The sequence below is a fragment of the Apaloderma vittatum genome, unplaced genomic scaffold, assembly GCF_000703405.1.
Source record: "Apaloderma vittatum isolate BGI_N311 unplaced genomic scaffold, ASM70340v1 scaffold7127, whole genome shotgun sequence".
NCBI classification, from domain to species: Eukaryota; Metazoa; Chordata; class Aves; order Trogoniformes; family Trogonidae; genus Apaloderma; species Apaloderma vittatum.
In genome coordinates, this window is record NW_009726633.1 from 32,752 (window position 1) to 46,371 (window position 13,620).

The 13,620-nt window shown below is 38.3% G+C and overlaps 1 protein-coding gene across 1 annotated transcript in view; it reads right to left on the reverse strand.

Moving 5' to 3' along the window:
* The window catches only part of LOC104276896 (utrophin-like), a gene marked incomplete at its 3' end in the record, with an annotated part of 91,981 nt that overhangs the window by 16,422 nt on the left and 61,939 nt on the right, over positions 1-13,620 (reverse strand). The window contains 5 exon segments of the mRNA XM_009873361.1: positions 1,293-1,428; positions 2,571-2,746; positions 4,054-4,204; positions 8,301-8,473; positions 10,645-10,836. Coding sequence (XP_009871663.1) covers positions 1,293-1,428; positions 2,571-2,746; positions 4,054-4,204; positions 8,301-8,473; positions 10,645-10,836 — 828 coding nt within the window.

Sequence of the window (13,620 nt, forward strand, 5' to 3'; positions counted from 1 at the left end):
CTAGAATAAAAAAATTCCAATAGCAAGTACACATTATATTTATCCAACCCAATATTTATACTAATCTCTGCTACTCAGGTGTTATAGGAGGTCTGCAAAGTAAAGTGACAGGAACACAGGCGTGGAAGGGAGATCGCTGCACAGAGTACCTTGCTACAAGAAAACAATACACCAAATAGTGTTTTTTCTAAATTTTCAAGGGTCTACCTTATAAGAAATTTTTTTAAACATTTTATATTCTTTTTAACTGGAAGCCACTCCAGAAGAGTTTCCTGGTAGATGAGCTCTTCACTCTCCTGAAGAGCCCAATGATCCTACTCTGTATATGTTCTAGGGAAAGCTCATCTCTCCTTAATATACATAACCAAAATTGTGTACGTGTTCCTACTTTCATACGGCCAAATTAGTACTTAAAAATTCCCTACCAGTGTTTCTCTAGCAAATTCTGTTCTTTCCCTCCTTATTCCAGTTTTACCTTTCACTTCCAGCATCTACAATCAACAAAAACCCCTAAATTTTCATGATAGTCAGAGAGCACACCCCCAACTGTCACAATTTGTTTAGGCAAACACAATTGCAACTACTTTACATCATTTATACAAATATGCTGGAAGGTCAAGCCTTTCCACCTGATTTGGTTTAACAGAACTTGTCTGGTTTTTTGGGGTTTTTTTTTTAAATTCCTCATTTTTAAATAATGAGCAAGAAAGTTTGTTGGATTGACTGACTACTCCTTCCACTCTTTTAGGATTCCAGAAACATTCCCTTTCACACATCAGAAAACAATGATATTTTATTTTCAAAACTAGACACAAAAAAAACCCTCTACAACTTACTTGAAATGACCAAACCCCTTACGGTATAAAATGCAAGTTAAAGAAAATCTTATATGTGTGACAAAATATTAAAGCTGCCCAGTAAACGAGACAATGGTGCTTATTTACCATTTTAAAGTTATTATTTTTTTTTCGCTGAAGTTCTGGCAATTATCAAGTTGACTGTGGATATCTTCTCCAGTGAAATCCCACTTCTTGAATTTTATTAGTAGCATGTATATTTCTCACCTTCTGATACACAGCCACCATCTTCTGGCGAGCTAACGTAGTTATCAAGTCAACTCAACTTCATTACAAGATGCATCTTGCCTACGTAAGTAATCTCACAAAATAGTCTCACACAACCATAATATTTCTTCGGCTCTTTATAAGGTGAACATTCCCGTCCCAAAAAGCCGTTGTGATGTTTTGCACAAGACATACATGCATATACATATATACACTAATGGATCTTACCTGTAATTCTTGCAAGTTTTCTTCATGGTTGAACATAAATCTTGTGTCCAGAGCGTTTTCTACATTTTCCAACCAGCAACGTAGCTCATCAAGCTTCTTTCTGTACTCTATTAGCTGCTGATTCTCTCCTTTTATCCTTAAAAAGGAAAAGAAAAAAAAAAATTCAACATGCATTTCTGGAGTGAACAGAGCATACGAGTCCTACATTATTTCTGATGCAACACAATCACGTGTTTTTCAGTGGTTGGAGCATTTTAAAGGATTCATTTTGGTATTCAGAGGATTCTATCCTTATTGTTAAAATGCAAGATACTTGCAAATTAATACTACCACCTTAAAATTGGATAAATTTCATCTCAAAGTCACAAAAATAAACTTTTAAAGGCCTGTAGAAAACATTATGTCTAAGTGACAGTAATGACAACACCTTCAGGCCTAATCACTGTAAGCCACTACAAGGCCACTGTTAGTGAAGTATTAGAAACATCCCTACATTCTCCAAGGGAAAAATCCGCTAAATCACACAAAGCTGTAACGGAACTTCTCAAACTAAATAACTAAGAAGAAAATGCTTATATTTCTAGATGTATCAAGAGATCTTAGAAACATAATTATACAATTAGCCTCCAAAAGTAACTATTACTTCCAGAGATTCATCCTTATACATTTTTTAGTAGTAAGAATGGAGGAACTTTATATTTCCAGATACACTGAAAATTAGTATATTTATGTCAGACAACCTTGCTCTTCAATTTTTGAAGTATATTTCATGCTATTTCAAAATAGATTTTCATTCTGTTCAGAAAATACCTAGTCAAATGGATTAAATCATTGCAAACACAGAACTAAAGGTCTGAAAATTTAAGAACAATACAAGTGTTTTAATTAGTGTTACCTTTGACAATGCAAAAACAGATATCAAGGTAATGTACTTACAGTTCAGTTTCAACTACAGAAAGCAGCTGAGCATTCCTTCCTAAAAAAAGTCTGGCTCAGCAACGACTATTTTAAAACCAAAGGAAAAATGTAAGAAAATAATGCTTGTGGTTGTCATTTGGTGGGTTGTATTAAATACAGACTCACTAAGCAGTCAATTGCAGGTACATTTATGATTAATTGGTTCCTAGAAGACAGTTCAAAACACGGAGGTCTGAACATCAGGAAAATTCAGATTAATGACAGCATGCAATAGGATGCAGTACCTCTCCCAGACTATTCTGAATGAGATTCTTCTCATCAGATCTGGTCAAGCATCCAAATTTCTCCTTAACCTATTACCTCTGCTGTCTATCCATGACCTCTGCGGTGATTGCTTTCCAGCGTCTATTCAGTCCTCCCAGCTTCTCCTGGAGGAAGCTCCCATCTGTAGCAGACAGTTTCTGTATGATCCCTTCCCCAGTTCTGTTCAATGCTGAAACACTGCTCTGATGGCTGCTTACTCCCTCTTCAAGTTCCTGTCAGAAACATAAAAGCCAACCAGAATTTTACTACTGACCTGAAGTGACTTTGATCTGTGGCTCATAATATGCAGAATGAATCCTGGGTGCATATTATTTTACTAAAACAGGCACTTAAGGCCATCTTTCTTAATATTGGATGCTGTTGATTAAAGTTATTAAGAGTCTGTTGTTGAATCTAGTTCAATTTTCTAATGAGCCTCATAAAAAGATAATGACATGGAACAGGCTACCAAATACCTCTTAGGATCACAAGAATTCACTTAAGTCATCAGTGTTTGATTCCTTTCCTCTGAACATATAGCACTTTCTAGTAGTGCTAATAGATGGTATGACTTCTTTTTAACCAGTTCTTTTCACAACCTATGCCCTTGACTCTTTGTAACTTAACAGTATTTTATTATTATTTAATTATGGCTGTGCTACCAAGGGTCCCCAGACATCACAGAAAATCCATGAAACTAAAGGAAGTCAGAAGATGTCAGGATCAAACCTTCAAATATCCCTAATCACTAAAAATACATTTTTACTACATCGGTAGTAAAAATTTCTTTGCAATAAGTCAGGTAGAACATACATTTCTTTTGTAACACACACCTAAATCTTGGATAACCATTATTCCCAAAACGGTGGGGGGGGTGGGGTGGGGGTGTGAGGAAGTCAACACACAATGTGACAACAAAAAAATGATCTTTCAAGTTATGCTTTTTTCTCCTTATTTAACAGGAAGTAGTTTAGCTAACAGAAAAGTCTGCTCTTTCACAGTGATAAGCTAGAGGGACATAAAGGAATTGAATTCTAGAACTGAAGTTCAAAACAATAAACCTAAGACATCTGTAACTGGAATCTTCTCTTTTTCTAGATTGCTTATATAAGGCAAGATCTTGCATAGTCATTAGGTTAAAAAAATGGAGCCCAACAATGGTCAATTATATCTTTTTTAACGATGAGTAGAAAGTAAGTAAAATAATACATCAGATTTCTTAGCTGATTAGCATATTTTTAAAGCTGCAACAAAACTTATAAACGAACAAAAGTTATGCCAACATTTGATTTATCCAGTTATCTCAAATCTATCCATGCTGAAAGTCATCATAACACCCCATACTCTAAGCAGGAGTTGAGCTCTTTCCCAAGAACCATTTTAAACTGCAGTTGAGAAAAATGTTCTAAGAGTTGCCACTTTAAAGTGCAATTGCACAGCCTCATTTCACAACTCTGTGTCTATATAGAAAACTAGACTTTTAAACAAAAGTCTACACTTCTCTTCCAGCTTGCTCATCTTCTGCCCAAACCACACCTACCTGCTGATGCAGCCTAGCTGTCTGCAGCTCCAGGCTGCCGTCTGGACCACGGGCATCGGCCAGTAACGCTTCAGCTTCTGTTAGCCAGTGGGAGAGGTCATTGAGATCGCAGTGGAACTGCCTCCACACCTCAATCGCTCTGTCAAAGCAACTGTTTGAAAACAAAGTGTTGAAAAACCATCCAAACTGTTTCAATTAGAAGGCTAGGACTCCTACTCCAGCAAGTAGGAACTCGCCTTGTGAAACAGAGAGGCTAACACACAGCCTGCTTAACCAAGACCCAGTACCGAATGCTTCCTGACGTAGTAGCAGCTGGTAAAAGCCAACAGCACAGACTGTCATTAACTTCCAGCTGAAGGTAAAAAGGGCAGTCCTAAGCGAACTTATGTTTCTATCACTTAAAAATAAAGATGGATTAGCTCCATCAAATTGGTCTGCAGAACTCTTTTATCTTCTTTATTATAGAACAGTTCAGATATCAGAGTCTGCAACATGAAACATGATTAATTGCTCAGACTGTTTTTTAAATTCATAAACCATGGGGTACTGGTGCCTGGAAATTTAATAAGTGAAGGTGAGTCTGATTATATAGAACTGATTGCACTACCAGTGGGCCCTCATAAGTAGGTCTTATACAATATTTTCACACAACAATTATCCAGGCATTTCATTATTATCATCCTCATCATCTTCCCTGCATCCTCAAATTCATGTAGCTTGACTTGAAGGGCAACATCTTCTAGTATGGAACAGGCTGAAGGTGGAAGGTCAGAAGGTTGTTTTTAACTATGATGAGAGTTCTACTATGTTAACAAACTAACAGAAACAGCCCATGGATGTTAAAATAATAAAACCATGTTAGAAAGGCACAGAGAGAGGTTAGCTTTCTATTTTTTGATTGTTAACTCTACAAAGCAAACAGGACAGATGTCTCCAAGGACACAGGAGAATCAACATGAAATCTCTATTAACACTAACAGACTGGATAATATCCCATTCCAAACTAATAAAAACTGTCATCTTTAAAGACATAGGAGACCAAGTCTTCTGTTAACCAGAGCACCCTCTAATATGACAGAGGAAAGATCATCTACAGCACATTATTTTTGTCTTAAACAATTCCAAAGACTTCAGGGTTATTGCTTACATACAGAAATAAGCAGTACAACAAAGATATCTGAAAGCAAACTTTAAAGAGCTAACATTGCATTTATTTTTTCCACTAACTAAATTAAATAATCATAGAGGTACTAGCAAGATTATTTTCATCAAAATTATGTCTCATTTTTATCAAGACATCCCTATTTCTTGGCACATATAGCGCTTCTTTTGTTGCTATTGTTGTTATTATTCATGTCAGTCAATTCCAGTACAAAGAAAGTCGTAAATATCTCTACCTAGATTTTTCTGACCTTACCTCCTACTTCTATCATTTCAGCTTCCTGCACACACCTCAACTCAATACACTAGGACCAACCACAGAATGACCCCAACTGTCAAACTCCTTTTATTTCTCAGGTATATTTTAGTTTAATTGAACACATTGTCTCACAATAGTATCTCATTTCACGTTTAATGAGATATTCTGAGCACTTGAACATTTTATTGGCTTCCTTCAAAATGAAAGTTTTGGGTGGAGTTTTAACACACAACTCTTTCAGAATCCAGAACTTAAAACTTTAGAGGGGAACAATTTGAGACACAAAGCTTTAAGTTCTGCCATTTCTGTTGTGAGCCTACAGTTCCACCAGTATTGTGAGCAACGGGATGAAGTTTCACTCCAGTTTTGAGCCAGATGCCCATGCTGCTGCTTCAGTACTGCCTCAGGCGAAAGATAAAAGCACCAAAGTCCTGTAACTACAGCACCGAGATTTGGCTGCTCCTTGCCTCCTTTGCAGGAACCACGTGCTTCCAAACCACAGCTGGTTCCCAAGTCATCAACACTTTTAGCACTGGGGTTAAGTCCATGGCAGAGGGAGTAGAAGTGGCAAACCAGCACTGTTACAAACAGCTCAACAAAGCACTAAACCCATATACACACATATTTTACACATATGTTCGAGTCAAATTGAAGTCAACTGGATTTAGTTGAACACTTAGAAGTTTAATTCAACTTGTGCTTGGATACATCGGAGCTTTTATCAAAGGTTTAACTACTTAGCTGGCACTCAATCACAAAATCATTACTGCTTCTGAAAACTAAATCAATCTTTCGCCACAGACTTCAAATGCTGTTTCTCCTAATTCTGTCAAAACCTCCACCCACTCCAGAAATAGAAAAAAACCCAAAGATTATTAAGGAAATAGAGTCTTTTTGCCTTCTTGCTTATACTTAGGGCAATACTAGAAAAAGCAAGAATACACTTCATTTAAAAACTCTTCTTAGTAAGAGAAAGGTATAAAAAATAACAATGCCCCTCAAAAAGCATGTTAATATTGTTATTAATATTGTGTTCATTAATCAAAGTATAAATTGCAGCACTTAAATGGCATGGAGCTTCCTGAATATATGAACTTAAATTGCTAGTCTGGTAGTCCCTTTTGTATGAAAATCATGCCCAATATTATTGTCATTAAGATGCAAAGCTTTACAAAATTTATGAAGTTCAAGATTAATTTGTATTCAGTGAACTAACTGAGGAGGTAATCCCTTGCATGTTGCCAGCTAATTACAAACATTGAACTTACTCTTTGATACACTATTTTCAATGGGAAGACTAGGTTTCTGGTTAACCCTGGCTACTTACTGAAATCAAATCTGAGCAGTAAATAAAATTGTACTCGTAGTTGCAGAAGGATAATACTAGTTAAAGCTTTTCAATTAAGTTACAAGGAGGAAAAAAGGCATAACTGAAGCTTTGTGCACGTCACACCTATAAAGACAGCAAAATAACTGCAGGCGTATAAATACACATGGACACCAGATACTGGAGCAGTTGTCTTCGGGTACAATGTGTGACCATGGTCAGCCAGCAAAAGCATAGAAAGCAGTACCTAGCTGGCACCATTATTTGTTTTCAGATTAAAACACAGTGAAACAACATTGCCTGCTCAGTTTTTCTGTTGACGCTTCACTGATGCAGTGGCCCAAAACTTCTGGAAGTCTCTGCTTAGACAATGCCACCGACCATTTTTGATATTCCTATACACACAGTAGTGCTCTGAAGAGAGTTTAAAACACCAGCTTATGTAATATACACTCTTCCTAAAACCATCTCTTCAAAATCATAGAATAGCCTAAGCCGATATCAGATTTCTGGTGCTACAAACCAAGTGAACATGGCTAGACATTACTTTATGCTCTACAAAACTTCTGCATTAACCATTATCTTATACCACCATTAAAAAGCAAATAGCATAAAAGCAAGATAACTACAGTATTAGTCTTCACATTTAATTTTAAGTTTTACAAAATAAAGTTCAGTCATTAAGGTCGGGGGTTTTTGCACAGCAGTAACCTCTGTGTCTATGGCTCTTTGCTCAGTGGTAGCTTTGTGAACATGTACTTTCATACTTTCACCAATTCAAACATAAAATGCCACTTGGTCAAACTTGGAAAATAATTGAGTTTGGTTTTAAACAAAGTTGATTCAGGTAACATGGCATTTTCATCTTCAAGTATCTTCTGTAAGGGGTGAGGAGAAATTAAACCTTAGTTTCACTTAATACCACCTTCTACTTTTTTTTTTTCCTGCATAAGTGAAATTACAACTAATTTATATTTGCGGAAAGTAAATAGGAAATACATTTTTCTTAAGCACTGATTTCAACATTCTTTTGTTCTCTCAACCACAATTTTTTCTAAAATGTTCACCTCTCCAATTACCCACAACAAAGATTATTTAAAATACAGCACATGATTGTTGCAAAGACTCCACCCTTTCAGACTCCTTCCCTCCCTTCAAAAGGAGCCTTGAATTCTCTGTTAAATGATGTCCTATTTAAAATTTTTCTTTTACAGCTTCATTTTGCAATACCTTTACAAAACAAAAATTTTATGCTTTATAAACAAAACATTCTATTTTACGAAGTAGAAACAATCAGCTTGATAAAAGCACCCAAACAACAATTTGCATGCTGTTTCAGCATTCAATAATTATGGGAATAACTGTATAATATTAACATATTAAAGCTTATTACTCCAAAACTCTTTATCTTCACCATTAGGGCACATTTGTAAAATGCCTACATTTAAGTACATACAGTATTTGCCACGTGGTCACACAACTCAAATATCCTTGACTTACCACTTACGATCATTGTACATTCTATTAACTCTGTCCCATTCTGCATTCAACTGCGTTAGTGCATCTCCTATTTGTATTGCCTCAGGTCCAGATGCTTCTAATATAACATCAGGCTGTTTGTCATGTATAACTGCAATCTGATCCCCAAGTTTATCCAAAATATCTTTTATGTTCTGCAAGCAGAGTAATGACACAAGTTATTGATAAAGTCAGCACCAGCAGGAAAATTAATAATAACAATATTTTAGAAGACCAAAAAGTAATCTCTTCCGCAGTTTACAGGTTAAATCAGTTTTAGCAACTGAACTGCATAGTCGATCACACCATTTTAAGCGTGTGTCCTTGTTTTTTTATGAAGAGGATGAAATACTTGATATATCCCATCTGTTCCTGAGGTAAAGGGGCACACCACACTTCTCAGAAAAGCAGTATCTTCATTACTAACCAAAAATGTCTGTGTGTCATGAAGGCACTGTACATACTCCTTCCTCATGTAAAAAAAATGAGCCACAAAATGTGACTTTATTATGCTTCACCTAACCTTCCATACGTACAGAACTACAAAAGCATAAGCCACATAAAAGTTTTAGATTTAAATTAGAAAACTAAAGCAATCTATCTCAAATGTCATTGAACTACTACGTGAAAATACCTTTAAACCAGGCGCTGTTGTAAGACTGCCTTGGTATTCAGAGCACAAACAGTCTATACAAACCATGAAATTTACTTATCTTGTTAAATTTAAAACATTATCACTTCTGAAAATTCTGTCCTCTGCTAATTGCTTCTTTTGAAAAATATCCTTAGAATATAACAAAATTTCTAAGGACTTACACCAAAATGAAGCATTTTAAACCCATCTTAATACAAACACTCCTAATTGTACCTCAAGGAGCACAGAAGCAGAGTAAACAGGGACAAGAGAATCTCATCAACAAAACAGAAGTTATCCACTCTGACAAAGGTTGGCACCACTCCCCTATTTGCTTTTGAAAACTTTGCCAAAAAATAAATATGAAAAATGAAAGCATGTACATAGAATAAAGAAAAGCAGGTTGGAAAAGTGGACTAAAATTCTGAAAAGCTTTTAAAGGACTTGTATAGCAGCTGCTCTAGCTCTTTGTAAGAGGAAAAGCCTGACTACCTCAAATATAAGGACACATGGACCCAATCATGCTTCCCCGACTCAGACTCCTACATATTCAAAACATTCGACAGCAGGATTCAATATTTTCAGACATACTTTCTTCATAACCTTTTGGAATGAAGCAAAACCTTAACCCTTCCTTCCTCTCTACTCTGCCCTGGTGAGACCACATCTAGAATATTGTGTCCAGTTCTGGGCCCCTCAGCTCAAGAAGGACAGGGAACTTCTTGAGAGAATCCAGTGCAGAGCCACGGAGATGATGAAGGGAGTGGAACATCTCCCTTAGGAGGAAAGGCTGAAGGAGCTGGGTCTCTTTAGTTTGGAGAAGAGGAGACTAAGAGGTGACTTTATTAGCGTTTATAAATATATAAAGGAGGAGTGTCACAACGATGGAGCCAGGCTCTTCTCGGTGGCAAACAATGACATGACAAGGGGTAATGGAATCAAGCTGGAACACAGGAGGTTCCACTTAAATTTGAGAAGAAATTTCTTCTTAGTGAGGGTGACAGAGCACTGGCACAGGCTGCCCAGGGAGGTGGTGGAGTCTCCTTCTCTGGAGACATTCAAAACCCACCCAGACGCCTTCCTGTGTAACATCATCTAGGTGTTCCTGCTCTGGCAGGGGGATTGGACTAGATGATCTTTTGAGGTCCCTTCCAATCCCTAGCATACTGTGATACTTCCTCATCACTAACCACACAGGTAAAACCTGTGCGAGCTTAAAACTGAGCACGTATTGATGCCTTCCTAAACAGCACAAGTACCATTTTCTCCATACAAAGCTACACAGCTTCATAACTAAGTCAAGAATCTCCCTTTCTCCCTCTTCCCACATAAATTGTTTTCACATAACACAGAGAACAGCAGTTGTATTAATGAGGCAAAGCAGGAACAAAAGGAGATTGGCTTTAGCATTTCTCTACACATTATGTAGACTATATGATGAAAACCACCACAGTTTCCCTGACAAAAGAAGTTAAATCCTTCTCCCTCAACCTCCCTACTCCTGCACTTTGTTTCTAGCTTCTGCATAGAAAGAAAAATTACCCAGAAAACTAATTTATTTAATTTTCAGTGCACAGCAATCAGTATATACTGAGCAAAAACACAATACAGCTATACAGTCACTAAGACAGTCTTTTTTCTTCTGCTATTCCCCTCTCCCCTTCTGAATATAAACACTTAAATGTGCAGTACCTTCAATGCATCTTCCTGAGTTGAAAAATCATCATAGATGCCAGTATTTAGCTCGGGTGCATTCAGCAGCAGTTCAACATCAGCCATGGCCAGCAAGACTTTGTTGATTTCAACCAAGTATTCAGCTGAAAAAGGCAGGGTCCTAACCCCTGCAGCAAAGTGGCCTTTTAATCTCTGCTGGGTGGGGATTGCCTAAAAACACAAAGGTTCATTATATATTACAAAAACCAAGCATTGCTATGAATACTAAATCAGCAGGCTATATTCAGAATAAGCACTTTGCTACATTAGAAGACAAAACAAAGGTCTTTCTAGCAGTTACCTGAATTCAGAAAACTACAAGTCCTGCTGAGAACCATTTCTATATAGTAAGTTAGAAAACAGTAGATATTATACTTCACAATGACACTGTATCATTCTTTATTAAAACTCCAGGGAGTGAGAAGTGCACCACTGCTTCTCTCACCTTGATGCTTACCTTTTCCAGAAATTACACTTCTTGATAGAGCCTCCTCCTCTATCCAGTTGTGATTAAAACCCCCTATTTCCTTCATCATCAAGGACTCCCAGAAGTGACCAATTTACTGCAGCAGGCTTTTTCCCCTCTCCATATTCTTTCCAATAAACTTCCCCACCCACGTTTTCCAACCATTTTTAAAATAAATTAGTGCTCCACCAGTACCACAATATGCTTTTTGCAGTAATAAGAGACACTAACTCCTCAAGAGCTTGGCAACTTATCTGCTCTGGCTGTAAGACCAAGCTATCTAGCCAAGTACCATGTTAGCATATAAGAAAGTGAGAACATTAATTTAATGTAGCTTTTTCTTGGATCATAAACAACAGCCTGGATCTGAAGCATTAGGAAAGACAGCTGCAAGACACTATATTCTGCCTGGCAAAGGTAGAAGAGGTAGGTGAAGCAGATAGTCCCAAGACTGAAAACACTTTTTTTTCCAAAAAGGTTTCTTGTCCAATAAGATTCTGTTACTTTTTCTGAAAACAGCCCAGTTCTTTAAAATCAGCAATGAAAAAGTAACTCCACACTCAAATGCTGAAGAATTCAAGCAACTTCAAGCCACCATCCTGTACTCAGCGTATCTGAGTCAAGCAAGGCAGAAGCACTCAACTGTGTGATTTACTAACAGCTTAAAATACACTTAAGAGTGTGAAGAATTGATGTATACTCAACAGTGAATTCAGCCAGAGAATTTTACTGTGCAATTAGTCCGGGCTGGGTACACATACACAAATTGCTAGCACAGCTGACAAACAGTAGAATATTAAGCTTCACTAACAAAGTTGTTTGCAAACACCTTTCTGTACCTTCCTCCTCCCTGTGTTTCTGAGCATTTCAAATACATCACTCAAATTAACTGGAATCTAACATAGGCAACACAGGTAGTGTAAAAGAAAAAAGGACCACAGCAGAAAAAGTACATCACATATTCACCATTCAGGGTTTCTTCTCATGCCCTGAATGCTCCTAAGGATTTTTGAACATCATCCCTATATTGAAACTGGAGACACAGCTGTACTTCCACAAGACCTCTACCACCAAACATTTTATGTTTTTCGTCATTCATCGCACACCAAAGAAACAGGATGTATAGGCACATAGCATAAATTGAGTCTACTAAAAACAAATATTACAGACAAGTGTAATAAAATAGTTAGCATTGTTTCTGATTCGATAATAGTACAGGAAGCAAGCGCTGTAGTACAAACCATGAACTACTCCAAATACTTTAGCTACAAATTTAGCATCTTGGGCTCGGATGCTCCCCAAACACATTTTCTGAAGGCACTGTATATATTTCATCAGCGTAGAATCATAGAACATAGAAGAGTTTTAGCTGAAGAGACCTTCAAGTCCAACCTTTTCCTAGCCCTATCAACACCACTAAACTATGTCCTTCAAGGCAACATCTCCCCTTCACTTAAACCCCCCCAAGGAGGGTGACTCAACCCCCTCCCTGGGCAGCCTGTGCCAATGGCTGACAACCCTCTCAGTAAAGAAATTCTTCCTAATATCCAACCTGAACCTCCCTGGCACCACTTAAGGTCATTTCCCCTCATCCTATCACTCGTCACTGGGGAGAAAAGACCAACCCCTGCCTCACTACAACCTCCTTTCAGGTTGTTCTAGAGAGTGAGACGGTCTCCCCTCAATCTCCTCTTCTCCAGGCTAAACAGCCCCAGATCTCTCAGCTGTTCCTCACAGGACAGATGTTCCAAACCCTTTACCAGCTTGGTAGCCCACCTCTCTGTACCCTCTCCAGCACCTCAATGTCCCTCTTGGAGTGAGGGGCTCAAAACTGGACACAATACTCATAGCGCAGCTTCACCAAAGCTGAGTAGAGGGGAACAATCACCTCAAGGTGAGGCCTCACCAGTGCTGAGCACAGGGGCAGAATTACATCCCTGCTCCTGCTGACACCACCATTCCCGAGCCAGGCCAGGATGCCATTGGCCTTCTTGGCCACCTGGGCACACTGCTGGCTCATGTTAATCCAGCTGTCTATCAACACCCCCAGGTCCCTCTCTGTCTGGCAGCTCTCCAGCCACTCCTCTCAAGCCTGTAGTCCTGCCAGGGGTCGTTGTGGCGACAGTGCAGGACTCGACATTTGGCCTTATTGAAACTCATGGAGTTGGCCTTGGCCCAGTGATCAAGCCAATCTAGATTCCTCTGCAGAGCCTCCCTACCCTCCAGCAGATCGACACTTCCACCCAGCTTGGTGTCACCTGCAAACTTACTACGGGTGCATTCCATCCCCTTGTCCAAATCATTGATGAAAATATTAAACAGGACTGGATCCAGTACTGAGCCCTGGGGTACACCACTCATGACCAGTCACCAACTGGATTTAACTCTGTCGACCACAACTCTTTGGACTCGGCCATCACAGAAATTCAGAGGAGAAGCCCAAAGTTTAGACAGTGGTATAATTTCCTGTGGAAGCAGTGGACTCAACT